General features: G+C 41.6%; 1 protein-coding gene across 1 annotated transcript in view; it reads right to left on the bottom strand.

Moving 5' to 3' along the window:
* Positions 1-11444: 11444 nt before the first annotated feature.
* The window catches only part of pms1 (PMS1 homolog 1, mismatch repair system component), a 28117-nt gene continuing 22053 nt past the window's right edge, over positions 11445-17508 (bottom strand). The window contains 3 exon segments of the mRNA XM_055163714.1: positions 11445-13019; positions 14981-15129; positions 16966-17096. Of these exon segments, the coding sequence (XP_055019689.1) occupies positions 12819-13019; positions 14981-15129; positions 16966-17096 (481 nt within the window). The 3' untranslated portion in view covers positions 11445-12818.

The raw sequence follows: 17508 nt of genomic DNA on the forward strand, positions 1-17508 counted from the left end.
CCAGTGCTTCTGTCATCTGTGGAGCACATGAACAGAATTCATCTGACTGATCAGACTAATCAGGTTTCTCTGTGCCCGCTGCCCTCTCTCCCTCTCCCTCTCTCTGCAGCAGCTGGGAATCTTTACAGCTCTGACACATGGACCTGAGGCTGATTATGAGCTGCCTGCACCTGTCGCTCCTGCCCCTCTGCACCTGTCGCTCCTGCCCCTCTGCACCTGTCACTCCTGCACCACTTCTCTGCACCTGTCACTCTGCACCTGTCGCTCCTGCCTCGCTGGCTCTGCGCCTGCTGCATCTCAGTAACCACCATCAGTCACTGGCTGCATTTACACATACACACCGAAATCTGATTATGATCTGATTTGTGCACCCTCAGTAATAATCAGATTTTGAGTCTTACGACCTATCTCTTTCCTCCCTTCTCTCTCTCTCTCTCTCTTCCTTCACCCTCTCTCTCGTTGCCTCCTCTCCCTCGTCCCTCCCTCTCCACACTGCCCCCCTTTCGCCCTGCGCTGTATCTGCTGGCTCACACTGAGAGGATGTGAACTGTTGGCCCTGACAGCGGGAGGAAGATCTGACTTCCGTCCAGTAGAGGGCGCATTGAGACACTTCCTGTCCTGCTGAGAGCTGGAGCACAGGCACAGTTCCCAGAGGCCTCACTGAACAGAACAACAGAAGCTAGAATAATATTTAGGTATGGCCAACAGAGGTGGGTAGTATTCAGTTACAATTACTCTCAAGTTACTTTTACTTGAGTAACTTCTTAAAGGTCCTATATTACACAATTAACTCTTGTGAGCTTTAAGCCATGTTAAAATGTTGTTACCTCATTGAAAAACAGGTCTGGAGTCGTGTTTTGTTTCATTTACACATGTTTGAGTAATTCTTTATTATTAGTCTCTCTATATCTCCAAAGCTCAAAATGCTCTGCCCCACCTTGTGATGTCATGAAGTGTTAGTTTTCAAGTTACCAGCTCCTTTTACCTTAAGTTGAGGAGAGATGGGCAATTCCAGGGCTTAAATCATGCATATGATTCTAGTAAAGGTGTATGGAGTCTAAAAACACAGAGGAGCACTTCCTCATGTATAACCTCATGATATCACAAAGTGGAACAGTGTTTTCTGTTTGAAAGAAAAACTCAGGATTAATATGTTAAACATGTGAGAATGAAACAAAACACAACTCCTCTGTTTGAGATGAGGAAAGCACATTAGAATATGGATCAGAAAATGTAATATGAGCCCTTTAAAGTAATGTTATTTTACAGTGTACTTTTCTAGCAGCATATTTTTACTCCTACTTCAGCAATATCTTCAGAAGTAGCAGTACTCTTACTTGAGTAAAAGTTATGGTTCCTCTTTTCCTTGTGAGTGAGTACAAGTGACAAAAGCTTTATGTTGACAATTAAAAATTATTTGAACATTTGTGTCTCATTTCTTCAGATATGGTTTAGTTTTTTCCCACTTTTTGTCCATCCTTTCAGAATACCAGATTTTGGGCATTATTTAATTTAATATTTTGTTCTTCTGATAAAATTTACTTTAAATTATACATCAGATTTTGTCCCCAACAGTTACTCTTTATGTAACTCTTCCTTGTGTAGTGGTTTTCCCAAATAACTCTTATTTGAGTAATTTCTTGGACCAGTAGGTAATACTCTTCTCATCCTTGATGGCCAGATAATGATTCCTAAAAATATATAATTTGGGGAACAAATGTTTTTTTTTTTAGGACTGTGATTAGTTTTAAATTCAATGTTCAGTTCACAAAGCCAAATCGTTAAGACTGAAGTGTGGAATAAACAAGAACCACGGGCATTTAAGAAGAGCTCTGTGTCTAACCACTGACGGATGTTAGGATTTATCTCAAGTGACCTTACAAAAGACATTAGACATATAATGCAAAATCACTCACCCCCTGTCCCCACCCATAGCTTTGGGTGGGTAATACAAATTATTACAAAGTATCAATTAACCTTCAAAGCCCAGTAATTTTACTTTTTTCATTTTGGTTATTTATTGCATGAGTTAATTGCATCTCCACAAACCTGACTCTTATTTGACCTCGTCCTGCTTGTTTCTATGCAAAGGTCGTTTCTTAGGCTCTAATGTTCCACACTATGGCACCAAATGCACCTATGTTCCAAAGTATGGACTAGACTGTACCTGTGAAGTCTTGGTTGATAATCAAGTATTGTGCTACCTCATTTAACACTGTTTGGGGTTGCACAAAATATTCCCAGCAATCCCCAAAACTCGATCTGTTTCAATAATAATAATCATAACATCTGCTGTATTAGAATTTAAAAAATAAAATCCAATAATCCAGTCCAAAAGGGATTCAACATTGCTCTGTGAAAATGTCAGTGCCACAATTCTACAGTTAAACTAGGGCTCAACCAGAACTAACTCAGAATGAATCCAGGTCTATATGATCAGTTTTCACACACATACCGAGTTAGTGTTCACAAAGGAGTGAGAGGTGAGCGTTGGTGCAGGGGACAGTGAGACAAACAGCCCTGTGTGAGTGTCTTCCTGTCATTGATCTTACAGGAGCAGCTTTGGAGCTCTGGGGGACTCCTCTGACAGCATCAGCACATCTGCGCAGAGGGCCACGTGCCAGTGACATTCCTCTGAGCGGAAGAGCCAGGCAGCTGCAGACACAGTTATGACACTGCCCCAGTCACTCACCCAAGTCAGAGCAACCTGCACATCCATCATCCGCGCACCGCCGATCCACACACCGCCAGCCGTCATCTACACACCGCTAAACATCATCCGCGCGCCGCCAATCCACACATCTCCAGCTGTGACCTACACACTGCTAAACATCAGCCATACACCGCCAATTGTCATCTACACACCGCTAACCATCAGCCACACACCGCCAATCCACACACCGCCAGCTGTCATCTACATGCAGCTAAACATCATCCACACACCGCCAATCCACACATCTCCAGCCGTGATCTACGCACCACTAACCATCAGCCACATACCGCCAATCCACACACCGCCAGCTGTCATCTACACACTTCCAGGCATGATCTACACACCTCCAGGCGTGATCTACACACCGCTAACCATCAACCACACACCGCCAACCGTTATCCACACACCACTAACCATCATCCACACACCGCCAGCCGTGATCTACACACTGCCAATCAACACATCGCTAACTATCATCCACACACCTCCAGCTGTCATTAACACACTGCCAATCCACACACTGCCAGCCATGATCTACACATCACTAACCATCATCCACACACCGCCAATCTACACACCACCAGCCGTCATCTACACACCGGCAATCCACACCCCACCAGCTGTCGTCTACACACTTGCTAACTGTCATCCACACACCACTAACCATCATCCACACACCACCAATCCACACACCACCAATCCACACACCGCCAGCCGTGATCTACACACCGCTAACCATCATCCACACACTGCCAATCTACACACCACTAACCATCATCCACACACTGCCAGCCTTCCTCCACAAATGACCAACCATCATCAAAACACAACCAATCCTCACACCAGCAACCATCATCCAAACACCGCCAGCATCCACACACGATCAGCCATCATCCAAACACTGCCAGCATCCACACACAATCAGTCATCATCCAAACACAGCCAATCCAAACGCCACCAGCCATCATCTACACACAACCAACCATCATACAAACACGCCAACCATCATCCACACACCGCCAGCCATCATCCATCACCCATCACCGACACAAGAACAAGCACCAAACCAATATGAGGACATCAGAGGAACAGTCACTATTTGGCTCGTCACGATTACACATTTTAAATTGTTTGAAAAAAAAGTTAAAATGTTGAAATGTAACAGACATGATAAGTTACAACCCAACAGTGTTGTTAAAAAACAGCTGCAATAAATAAAATAAACTATGTCATAGAAGTGATTTATTCAACCCTCTGCAGCTCAGACCTTAACATATTCATATTTTGATCACTATATAACCTTTTATTGTTTTGAAAATGCTATACACAATGAAAACAACATTTCAATGAGGGTGCATCCTGCTAATGACACCTACAAATCACATCAGGTTTGTCAAGTTGTGTATAATTTTGTATCATGTTTTTGTATGTTTATGGCTTGTGGGCTAAGCACTGCACAGAATCAGGACAGTTCAAACAGGACCCAGGAGAGATTGTTTAATTACTGAAACATGCGTGGATGACATCTAAAACTTTTTTAGGTGTATTTTTTTGGTGAAGGAACAATGTTATAACAAAAGCTCAAAAAATCCATTTACCATAAAACCCCCTCTTTGAGATTCATTGAAAAAAGCTAATTCTTACTTGTCTCCACAGCAAAACATCGAGTTTGAACTTGTGCAAAATGAGCTATTTCTGTTTTTCACATTTTTGGAAGAGGCATTATCAGGTGCACGGCCTTTAAGACAAATAATGACGGGGTGAGGGGCAGGTGCCTAGAGTAAGGAGTGTCTTCCTGAGTAGAGATTGTCAAACAGCTCCATAAACATGTTAAACTCTCTTAAGCGCTATTGGAGAGGTGACAAAGAGCTCAGAATAGAGCCGCTGCTCATATTTGGGACAGGCTGACAGGGTTTGTTGTGGATCTTGATTCTGTTGAATGTAGTAGAATGATTCCAGGTTTGTTGTCTTAGCGTATTAGACGTTTACTACGTAATTTCTTAAAATAGTCCCAGAGCTGCAGTTAAAGTGATGCAGCAGACAGCAGCACATGTGGCTGTGGTCAGGGAGAGGCAGGTGGGAGAGGAATGGGCTTTTCCAGGAGACCCTGAAAACATCTGGAGGAGCAGAAACCTCAAACCATCTGGAGGAGCAGATGTTCAAACCAGGAGGCTGAAGTGTGAGTGTGACAGGCCCCAGAGACCAGCCCCAGGTCGACACGTGTCTATCAATCAATCAATCAATCAATCAATCAATATCACTTTATTTGACCCCGAGGGGCAATTTAGGCAAATGAAAATACAATAATAAGAGAAAAGCTTGTAAAATACAGTAATAATAGAAAAAGCTCAAACAAAAGTCTCAGCTCAGCAGGTCATCAGATCCACTGTCAAGGCAGTTTGAGGAGCGTAGCAGCCCTCAGGACTAAAGTGTCCCTCCTCTGTTTAATGTAGCATCACAGCAGCCTTCAGGGGGCACCAGGTGAACTCTGGAGACACAGGGAAACCTCTCCTAAGCTTCTGTCTACACTGAACAAACCAAAACAACAGTGTTTACTCTGGAACATCTTCTGTCATAGTTGATGTTAAAAGTCTGCATTCCAATCTTGTAAAAAGTCTAACATTTCAGAGCTAGCTGGTTAGCGTCGCTAGCTCCATGTAGAGTTGCCATAGATAAAGGAAAAATAAAACTGCTGAAATCACCAATCAAATCGTCTTAACTTTGTTGTTTGATGTGTCCATGTCCAAATAGTTATAAGTACAAAATTTAAGGAAATCATTTTAAAAATGCCCAGTGTGTCAGTCAGTCACAAGAGCAGCCAATCATCAATCACCATGGCAACCACAGTCTGTGGACTGTTCAGACCAGAGCTCCAGGAACCAGACACAAGAACAACACCTGTCCATCACAGGTGTAAGACCTGTCCATCACAAACAAACTACTCCACACTTCAGAGCCACAAGATTCATCTCATTCAAATCTAAATGACTCAGTCAATTTGAAAAACGCAAATAGCAAATGACAAAGGCTGCATTTTTTTTTTTAAAGTACCATAATTTCCTCTACAAAACAATTAAATCTACTGTCACACACATAGAAAAGGTTAGTTAAATTGAACATGTGCCACAGATGCTCAACACTCACGCCTCAAGGCGAGGAGGTCACAGGTTGAATTAGCGCTTTATAATATGCAAGTAAATAAGTAAATAAATAATTAGCTTTGCACAATTTCCATCCCGCTAGTCTTGGTCAGGACTACCTTCACTGGAAGATTTGACTTGTTGTGCATGTTTTGGGTTGATGGAGGAAACTGGAGTGCTCAGAGGAAACTTACCCAGACACAGGGAGAACATGCAAACACCACACAGAAAGGTCGAATCAGAGACAGTGCTGTGAGGTGAGAGGTGTTTACCACCACCGTGCGGCATTCTTCTTCTCTCACCTCATTCAAGTTTCTCCCATGAACCCAAAACATGCTGCAGAGACCCTGAAGGTTGGGTCAAATGCAGAGCACAGCATGGACATGGTTTGGGGATAATTATGGACAAATCAGAACTCAAGATAAAAACAGCTCTGGAACATTCTGAATTTGTGTTTGTGAGCAGACTTCATTGTGAGAGTATTGCAGTGAACAGAAAACATAGTGTGACCTGCTGCTCAGCTCCTGATTGTCGACGGAGCCCAATGAAAAGTCATAAAGTGGGTGTTGTAGCGGCGAGGGAGCCGGGTTCCTCCTGCTGCTGTCTGCACCTCCAAACTGATTTATCCTTTCCGTCTGCTCGGCGCGTGCTTTTCCGCTCAGGGACCACGGCCTCTTCCGATCCCTCGCCTTTGGGATAGTCTCTGATTTATAGAGGGACGGATCGCTCCAGTCCAGGTTTGTTTATGGACTGTTTGTTAGGCACATGGATGCAGACACGTACCAGTGTCCTCCCTAGTGCATTTTTACATCTCACAAATAACACAGGATTTTACAGATTATCATGGTGAAAAAAGAGCTGGACACTCGCTGAGTGACATTTATAATGTTGATGATTAGAACTTGGTCCATAAAATGCAGATACTGTCTAGACTTTACACAGAACGGAAAAAACAAGATCACAAAAACATATTGCTGGCATCATCACCAGTGTTGACATAAATGTGAAACATTGCTCCTGTCGATGAATGATGAGGTCACAAAAGGTTGTAATTTTTAATACTGATGCATTTGATTCGCAGCTGTTTTTTAGACACTCAAAGAGGATTTACCTTGTGTTACTCATTCACTCTACATGTAGTGGTAAGAAGCTAATACTACTATAATCCTGTTCAAGTGGGAATCGACCCCACGACCTTCAGGATGGTGGATGAGTGCTCCACCAGAGCCGTCGCACGCCCTGCTTTATACCAAAGTGCAAAATGTGGACCAGCCTCATCTCTGAAGGACACAGCTCGAATCTTTTTGTGAACAGTTGAGGTGGTTGAGTAAAGCAGCCCTTTGTTATGTCACTTTTAAACAAACTAATATAATGTATCACTTCAGGCTGCAGAGGTTCCACAGGAGCAGGAGCATAAAGCTGAAGTGTACAGGTGGAGGGACCTGATGATAGAACACACAAATCTGATTCTTCTTAACTATTGTCATCTGAGATTTATTTCATACTTCATATTAAGTCAACTCAAAGAAAATTGGCTTTATTGCATGTAAATTATATCTGTAAATTATATCTCTGATATAATTGTTGATGACATAGAGTGAGAGATTCTCTTTTAGAACTCGGCACCACTTCTTGTATTTTTTACCTGTCTTCTCAACTTGTTTCCAAAAACTGCAACCTAATTTCTACAAAACTATGACAAATATTGATCCCAGGTACAAAGTCAGAATTAGAAAAACATGAAAACCAGTTATTGCACCGAATCAAAGCTACACACAAAATGCTAAGAAAGGATTGGCTTGTGATTCGCATACAGGTCAAGTACAGAATGCCTGCCCTACTTCCCACTCTTGTTTTTATGTTTGCGTGAGTGCTTTTCAAATGCGAGCAGGTGTCCTCGTTGAGTAGGAACCGCCTCTGCTCTTAAATGGGACAAAAATAGAGAGAGGAGGGTTTAAATTTAGTCACGTCGTGTTATTTTGGATTTGATTTGATGACGCTGTTAAAGTCCAGCTCTTTAACTGCTACATTCGAGCTGTAATTTCAAACTGAAACATGTGAATGACGCGGCCTGGGTGGATAATTCCAGAGTCAAGTTGGGCGCCCATATTCCCACCTGAGAGAGAGCGGCTTTAGGCAGGATTGATTTCAACTTCAGGTGTCAGGGGATGAAACAGAGAGCTGCACGCCGACACTGCAAAAACCACAGTATGACGACATTTCAAATCAGGGCACATTTCAGACCAGGACAAACATGGGATCACAATGTTTATTTAGTTTTAAGTGGTTCAGATTAGTTTCAGTTTGAGCTGCAAGATGTGTCACAATTGGGTCAAAATCCGAGTCTGAGTGAATGCTAGGACTGAATGAACAAATAAAATTGTAAATTTTTCTCAAAAAATTGGATGTTCTATCTCTGAACTAAAAATGTTCTGCAAACTACAGAAAACTGTCAAAACAAATTATTTGAATGAATACATTTTTTTCCAGCCCTAGCAGATGCAATTAGCAAATTGCAAAAGATTAAATTTTTGCAATTTGTTAAGTACGAAAACTTCCTCCACAAACAAATCTCTTTTTGTTCTTATTCTGCATAAAAACTGTGAACCCTGTAGTTTAGATCTGTACAAACATGTTCTGAAATGTGATTCTTGGGTTTGTTTGTTAGTTCATAACTGTCTTTTTGTCAGTTCTTTTTGTCAAAACTTGGAACAGAATCCTGTTATTAAAACAGAAACTGCAAATATACTCGCAAATGAAATGCTTATCAGAAAATTCACATGTAGGCAGTTTCAGTTTGTTTTGTTTTTTGGATAGATATGTCAAGTGAGATTGACAGTTTGAACCCCGCTTGAACCAGTGCCTTTTGGAGAAGTGTCCTTGGGCAAGACACTTTGCCCACATAGCCACAGCCACATAGCCACACAATGAATGTGGTGTGCGTGAGTGACGTTGGTGGTTAGAGGCGCTGATGGTGCACACCGGCAGCCTCACTTACGTCAGTCTGCCACAGGGCAGCTGAGGCTAGTCCACTGGCTGGTCTGCAAATGAGTCAGAGTTTTAAAATGGAACTCTTACAGTTTAATGAAGTTTAATTCTGATTCATTCAGTTTCATCATCAGAATCAGAATGTGTTTTTGCCATTATCAGTGAATATAAACTACGATCAAATAAAAATAAGGCCATGCATTCAAATAAGGTAAATAAAACCTGTCTCAAATATGAGGCCACAAATTATAAAAGAGACACCCATTTGCACCCTGTAGACCTGACTCTGAGCTGTAGAAGTACACAGCTACAAGTGCTGCCAACAATAAAGAGTGACTGAATCATGCACAAATGTGTAATGAGTTTCTCTGGAGTAATATTACTATTATAATGATTAAATCATCTTAAATTACATGGAGCTTTTCTATTGGACGCTCAGAGCTCTTTACACCAAAGACTCTTTCACACTGTTGCTCAGGTGAAGACAGACAGTGCAGGACAAATGTGTCCTTGCAGCACCAAAATGAAGAAATCTCGAAAGGAAGAAGTGATGTCAAGTTAAGAAGTTAGGTCTATGGAGCGTCGCTTTGTTGTGATGCCGTCAGCTCCCATTGGGCACTGCACTTTTCACTTTTACATACTGTGGAACATTCTAGCCTAAGCAATAACGTCTCCATGGATACAGCAGGTGGTGGTCACTCCACCAGAAAAGTTCCATAGAGAGTTTTAGGAAGTGTCTTTTTTTGCAGTGTGTCCTGCAGGGCGTCCGTGAGAGGCCCCAGGTGTCTGTATCTGTATTGGAGCGTTCTGCTGCGGAAGCCGTTTTCCCGGACAGCGATGCACATGTGAGAGCTTTTACACAGAGGAGCAGGCGACGGAGGAGCTGAACTTTCCACGAGGTGATTAGCGGAGCATTAGCCCAATGCTAAAGCCATCTGTGGCCTCTGAGCGCAGCACGTAAAACAAGACGCGCTAAACCTGACCTTTCACGGCCTAACTATAATATTATCATAAGACAAGTGTCCAGTGACAGAGGAGGAGGGTCCATGTCTGTGCACAGCGCAGGGAGGGGGACAGAGAGAGGGAGAAGAGAGGGAGGAAGAGGAGAGAGAGAAAGAGTGACAGAGAGTGAGAGAGCAAGGAAGAAAAGAAAGGGGGAAGAGCAAGAGAGAGACAGAGAGGCAAGAGATTATGAGAGAAAAGCAAGAGAAGGAGAGGAAAGGGAGAGAAAGAAAGAAAGACAGGTAGAGAGCAACAGAAATAAGAGGGTCTACAGAGAGAGAGAGAGAAGAGGAGGAAGAGAGGAAAGAGAGAGGGATGAGATAGATAAGAGTTATTGGAGTGTGGAGTTTGGCTCATCTTGTGTTTAAATGACGGTGCAAAGTCTCCAGGGCCGCTGGATCTGTCAGTGCAGCCTCAGAGTCTCTAATGGGACTGGAGCATGATACATTTCAGGCTGTTAACATTCTCTGGCCCCCAAAACTATTTAAAGTGCATATGACAGGTTAGACTTCTCATTTCACTCTAACACAGTTAACATAAGGTATTTCTGCTAATTATTTAGAACGTATATATGTTTTCTGTTCTGTTGTTGTCATAATCTATTGTGAAGTGTGAGGCGCTGTTACCTACCAACCACAACAGTCTGCAGTCATCCAAAAGTTATTCCTAAAAAGCTTTTCACAACTTTTGGAGGCCAGAGAGGAGTTTTGCCTTGACAGTAAATCTAACAACTAGCATGCTACCACGTACTTCCTGATTATCGGACAATAAAAGTCTTTGTAATTAGCAGACAGTGCAGACAGACTTACCGTATTTTTGGGACCAAGTTGCACTTTTTTCATGCTCTGGGTGTTTCCTGCGGCTTATACTCCCGTGCAACTTATATATTAAAATTTTCACCCTGACAGCTGCGAGAGGGCGCTCTAAGCTTGAGTGTCAGTATCTGCTACTCCTATACCTGTACCACTGTCACTTGGCTCTACTGCTCATGTCTCCTGCAGAAAGAGCCTCTGTCCTGTCTGTATCATGTCATGCACCATTACTTCTGTACCACTGAAAATGTAACATTTCACTTCAGTGTGGGGATTCAGAAAGGCCTGAATAATTCTAACTGGAACTGATGTTGAGTCTGAGGACAGCTACACAGAAGAGGAAGAGGTGCTCTGTTTACCTCCGGAGGTCGAGGAGTTGTTCAGAAGTGACACCGAGGATGAAGAATTCAATGGATTTAGTGATTTGGAGTGAGATGGAGAGTTTGGTAAACTTGTTCTGTTCTGTTGTTTATGTTATAGTTTATCTGAAGAACTGTTCATATGCGACGTTAACAGTCTGTTGTTCTCTCTTCTATTGTTATTACTAGAACTTGACTTTCAACATGAAATATCGGTTCCTGGTCTCTGATTTTATAAAATAAATTTCCCCCAAAAAGTGCGACTTAAAGTCCGGTGCAACTTATATATGTTTTTTTCTTCTTCATTACGCATTTTTGGACTGGTGCGACTTATACTCCGGAGGGACTTCTAGTCCAAAAATACTGTACATGAACCTCAAGAGCTGCTTATAAAATATATCTGTACTGAGGCAAGACACAGACAAAAACCTTGAAGTTTAAACATATGTTTATTCCCAGGGTTCGCACTGCAGAGAATAGTCTAAATGTGTTAAAATAAAGTGATGAAGACTTGGTTTGTTTAGCGTTATATTTCTTTATGGTAGCTTGAGTGGTAAATGTGTGAAATGGGTATCATAAAATCATAGAGGTGAGCGTGACAAACAGCAGCACCAGTGTACATATTATACGCAGGCTTCTCTTACCACTCAATGAACGTAACTCTAGACACTCACAACAACTCATCAAGTTCAAAACATAGAAACCAGGTGCATTTGGTCTGAAAAACACACTGTGCAACTTTTCTGGTAAAGGATCTGCTACCTGCTTTTATAGTAAAAACAAAAACAAAAACACACTGACAAACATGCTTTCTTTCGTGAGCTCTGACCTGTAACTTGGTCTGATGTGAAAGCAGTTACATCTCAATGGAGCTCACCACAGCAGAAAAGTTGCTTAATGTGCCTTTAAAGTTCCTATATTACGTAAAATTGACTCTTGTGAGCTTTAAGCCATGTTAGAATGCTGTTCCCTCCTCAAAAACAGACCTGGAGTTGTGTTTTGTTTCATTCACATGTGTTTGAGTAACTCTTTATATTATGAGTCTGTTATTATTAGCAGCTCTTTTTACCTTTGGTTCAGTAGAGATCAGCAATTCCAGGGTTGAAATGATCCAGATAATTCTAGTGAAGATTTATGGATTTTTAAAACAAAGTGGGGCACTTCCTGCATTACCACATGACGTCACAAGGTGGAAAGGAGTGTTTGCAGTTTGAGAGAAGAACTCAGCCAACATATGCAGGATTTGTGTTTTAAACATGTGTGAATGAAACGAGCAAACAACATTATAACATGGATTCGGAAATAGTGTAATATCCTATTATGTAAATTATGGCTGTAGTCCTTTAGTCATTTGATTAATTATTTGATTATACAACAACAGAAAGTAAGTGAGAGAATGAGAAATCTCTGTAAAAAGTCAGATTAAATTCATGATTTATTAATTTTATCTGTCTTAACATAAATTCACTTTTTCCTAGTACTTTTCTCTGCATAAATAGTAGTTTTTGTGTGACCTCTCCCTGCAGGTGTAGTGTTGTGAGTGCACTTTGAGTGAGATAGACAAATATACTTTTTATATAGATTTGAGAACTTTTGCCTCGCCTCCTTTTTAGTTGACTAATCGATCTGCGGCACGTGTCTTTAAACCAAGAATTTCTTTAGTCGAATAGAGGCCTATGAAATTCATATTTACAATTCACATAAGACAGGCTTCTTTGCTTTACCAGCTGACAGTCCATGTTGCTGGTTCGCACAAATATCCCGTAATGTCTTTATTCTGACAGGATGGAGATGTCCCACCTGGTCAGAGAGCGGCAGGTGCAGCCAGGGCGAGGGCCTCGTGGTCAGTGCAGGGCAGGTCCACCAGGGGGAGCAGGAAAGGTCGCCCGTGGAGACAGGTCCTGTGGCTCTGCTCCAGCTCAGTGTGCATCCTCTGCAGAGTCTCTGTCACCTCGGCTCTGGAGAAATGGGAGGGCATCTGACGCACCAGTCGCACAGCTTCACCCTGAGGAGGAGAACAGTGCAGAATGTGACCAGGGTATCTCCAGGTTTAACTACCCCAAATTTAAGACTTTTTCAAGACCTTTTTAAGACCACTTAAAAGAAAATTAAGATCAACATCGCACCCATTATGCAGGCGAAAAACATCAGATTCAATTCTATTAATGACCAACCAACCAAGACCAAGACCTTTATCAAAAAAATAAGATTTGGACAACATAATTTAAGAAATTTAAGACCTTTTTAAGATTTTTAAGACCCTGCAGCTACTCTGGTGACAAAAACATTACAGAAAATAATCGATATAGTAGCAGTGGGAAATATGCTTAAACAATAATAATTTGCAGTGATATCACGCTGGGGGTTTGTCACTGAAAACACTGAAAAACGATTTGACGAATGTGTGAGAGACTTGTTTAACAGCACAAATCACCTGTTGTAGTTCTAAGTAAATCAATTCTTTTTGGTCAGATTGTAAAGTCTAATTTGTGTAACAGAGCTTCAGACAGAGCAGTGCCTCTAGTTAGCTCCACCTCCAAGGAAAAGTTAATAACATCTGCTGCAAAGTATCAATAAAATAATAGCCTTAACTATAGAAGACAAAAAATATAGTATCAGTAGTAAGTAGGGATCTATCGATATCCAAATATCTTGGTACGATATCACGATATGCATCTCACGGTAAGATATTTATTGCGGTATTTTGGAGAGGCTAATAGAATTGTAGATAGGAAACGTATTTACTTTTAAAATGCCTTGACAAGTTTTTGGTATGAATTATTTCTGTCATAATAGCAAGAATTCAAGTAAAAAACATTTTTCTTCATGTTGTTTGCAGTGAAATGAATCATGGGATATGTAGTTCCCTATGTTCATAAGCTGTTGCTACTATAAAACCATGTATTTAAGCAAAGGAACTTGTAATTCAATGTTGTGACAGCCCATGATATTATCGTGAGACTTTTGACGATACAATATCACAGTATTTCAGTTATTGTTACTTCCCTAATAGTAAGGCATTAATCTTTTTCATCACTAGACCAAAATACAGGTCAGATCTGGGGTGAGGTGAGCCAAGTCATAACAAGAGTAGGTGCATTGCTCTTAAGCCTCCAACCCTATCAAAAAAACGACTGCACACCCTGCAATCCAGAGCGCCCTATACACAAATCCACTCGGGTGTCCCAGCACGACTTCAGTAAACTACATAGCCGCACCAACCGCAGCGCACACAAACACGCATGGAGCAGACAGCGACTGCGCAGTGAAAAACACCCGCAGCCACACTCGTCACTCCACGCAGACGAGGAATGAAATGGAGGAACGAACCGAAAATCGAGTGCAATGTGCCACTTCTAGCCACAACTGACCAACTGAGTCACTGCAAACCAGTGCGGTTTATTTGTGAAAAAAGTTCGAAAATAGACCATTTAATGACAGTGCGCCTTATAATCCAGAGCGCCTAATAGTGCGAAAAATACGGTACATGTATAAAGCCTGTGTAACAGTCAACACAGTCTATTTTTTCTGCTTTTTTAATTCATCCTCTTGGTTGGACACATGCAAAAGATACAGCATAAATAGAGGCATGTTACCTAGCAACCACAATGTTAAGAAGGACCACAACTTGACTAAATTATGTTACCAATAAAAATTTATGACACCACTTTTATTTTGTCAAATCAATGTTTAAATTGTGAGAAAAATGTCTTCCTTGTGTGTAAATTGTCTCTTCATTTTGGATGGAATTGATGACAGCTGCGGGATTTTTAGAACTCACTGCTACTTCCTGTATTTTTCAACATTTTGTTTTCTACTTTTCTTTGCAAACGGACACTTAACTGATGTAAAATGATGATGAATATTTACCACCGGTACTATCCCACCAAACCAAGTAATACTCTGAAAAATATATGAATCTGTCAAATGCTCTTCCAAGGCTAACACAGTAAAACATTGATTTACTTTGAGGTAGTTGTGGACTTTGAGCGGCCTGCATTGGGACACGGCTCTGCTCCTCTTCTGCACCACGGCGACGAGGATCTCCCTGAGGTCCGAGACGCCCACGAACGGCACGCACGTCGCTGCGGCAACCACCTGCACCTGTCCCGCACCTGTCGGCCAAAACAAGCACGTGGCTCTGTTAATGCACCCTCCAGACCCCGCCGATCTCCAGGAAAGAATAATAAATAAATGTTGTTGTTCACGGCCGAGACGGAGACCAAGGTAAACACGAGCGGGGCCAAATGGAGTGTTACTTTACTGAGAGGGGCCCCGGCGGCAGCAGTGAGAGCCAAACACATGAGTTATGACAGGCAGAGGCGGACTAGGCCGGTGTAAGGCAGAGGCTCTCAAACCTTTCACACCAAGATCCATCTCATAACCATGTGCAATTATTTTTAAGTCTATTTTTTAATTATTTTAAGCTATTATTTATTATCTGTGTTACCTTTTCCTGCTGTTCTGAAATTGTGCGTTGCAACACTGGAATTTCCCCACTGTGGGACTAATAAAGGCATATCTTATCTAAGTAAGCCTGTCATGATAATTACTCGAGTTTATTTAGTTTATTTTAAAAGGGGCCGTGCACAGAGTTTATATTACCTTCTTTTCTGATCATTTTATAATGTTGTTTCTTCATCACAAACAGACCTGGAGTTGTGTTTTGTTTCATTCACACACAAATCCTTGCGTATTTAGACTGAGTTCTTTTCTCAAATAGAAAGCATCCTGTTCTACCTTGTGATATCATGTGGTAATACAGGAAGTGTTTTTAAACTCCATACATCTTTATTTGAATAATTTGCGTAATTTCAGCTCTGGAACTGTAAAGATAAAAAGGTAAAAGGACCTGTTAACTTGAAAACTCCAGCATAACATGCCATAACAAGGTAGAACAGAGTGTTTTGAGCCTTGGAGATGTAGATAGACTGATAATAAAGGGTTACTCAAACATGTAAACGCACTCAAGCAGGACAGTACAGGATTATTCAAACAACTGAATTAATCAAAATAGAACCTGTTGAGGTTTCAGAATTGTACAAAAAAATTAAGGGCCTTTAAAATTTAACACAAAAGTGCAGAAAGATTTACCTTCAAGTTTTTGTTCTCTGTATTAAAGAAAAACTTATGCAGGCTTTTTTAAAGGTGCACTACGTAACTTTTCAGCACCTCCTTATCTCTGCTTAGCCCATAATGCCAAATTATGGAACATTCTCAGCAAAGCGAAGACATTTCCATGGCAACATGCAAGTGGACAGAGTGGGCAGACATTTCAATGACTTGATCCGCCTTGTAACTTAAGGCCAGAGTTTTTCCTCGAGTCCCTGATTGTTTTGAGCCAAATAGAAGTTGCATAATGTCCAGTGTTTTGCTCCTGAAGTGTGCCGTTACAGCCCCTCTCGCTCGGAGCCAAATTCTCCACATTTCTGAGAGGGCAGTGGCTCTGGTCCTCTGTACCCCACCGAGAGGCAGTGCACGCGGGCAACACGACACGGTCAGCTGGGGTCAACCACCACAACTAAGGCTGCACAATATATCTCCAAAGTATTGTAATCTTGGCTGACGCATTAATAAATATTGCAACCATAGACTGTATAAAGAAGTGGGCTGAGGGAGTGTGATCTCATCCATACCATTTGGCTCCAGCCAAATGAAGCCAATTGAGGCTAGCAGTTATAGAAGACAATTTGGAGCCAAGACCTACCCCAAACTCCTCAACCAGAGTATGTGTATCACCGCAACCAAAGAGCCAATCAGGAGCAAGGGTGTTGAAGGCAACGTCCCCTTCCTGCTTAGGTGCTTGGCAATGATACTTTGTCCTTTCTTTTTTCCGTATTAGCAGCCATATTTGTTCCAACATGCACAGACCATCTTTGTCCCTGACTGGCTAATCATTGATTGGCTAATTCTGTATTCCATAAATAAAAAATAGCCGAGACCACATGTACCTGGGTAGAGTTTGATTTTGAACCCGTTTGCCACGAGCCGGAGGTCTGAAAAGGGAATGCTTCCGTCCAGATCTGGGCTGTGCTGCTCCATCCCACACAGAGCCTCCAGGAACTCTGCTCCACCCAGGATCCTGTGGAGAGAAGAGGGCTTTAAAGAAGACCTATTGTGCTTGCTATATAGTTCATTAGTTGTTTATATATATTTGTTGTTTATATGTATATAGACACTTGTGGATCATTGTTATAATTTTGACAATTTAAATCACAATATTGGTCTAAAACGACTTAGTAAAACAATCCACTAGCTAGAAAACTGTGGTGTTCAGTGGGAGCTGATGTTGCCGCAAACGTTATCACAACAAAGAATCATCTCCTCCAATGCACTGCTGCAGATCATACTAGTGAACAGCAAACTTTTTTTTTTTCATTTGTACCATTAATACATGGTGGTGCCAAATCCTACGTGTATTATTGATTAAAAATAACATTGGAGAAGTAAGTACAAAGAAGTGGTTGTATATGTGAAAATGGTAGTTGAATGGC

Source organism: Boleophthalmus pectinirostris, unplaced genomic scaffold (genome assembly GCF_026225935.1).
Source record: "Boleophthalmus pectinirostris isolate CB_2022bp ecotype Guang Dong unplaced genomic scaffold, ASM2622593v1 HiC_scaffold_1, whole genome shotgun sequence".
Classification (NCBI taxonomy): Eukaryota; Metazoa; Chordata; class Actinopteri; order Gobiiformes; family Gobiidae; genus Boleophthalmus; species Boleophthalmus pectinirostris.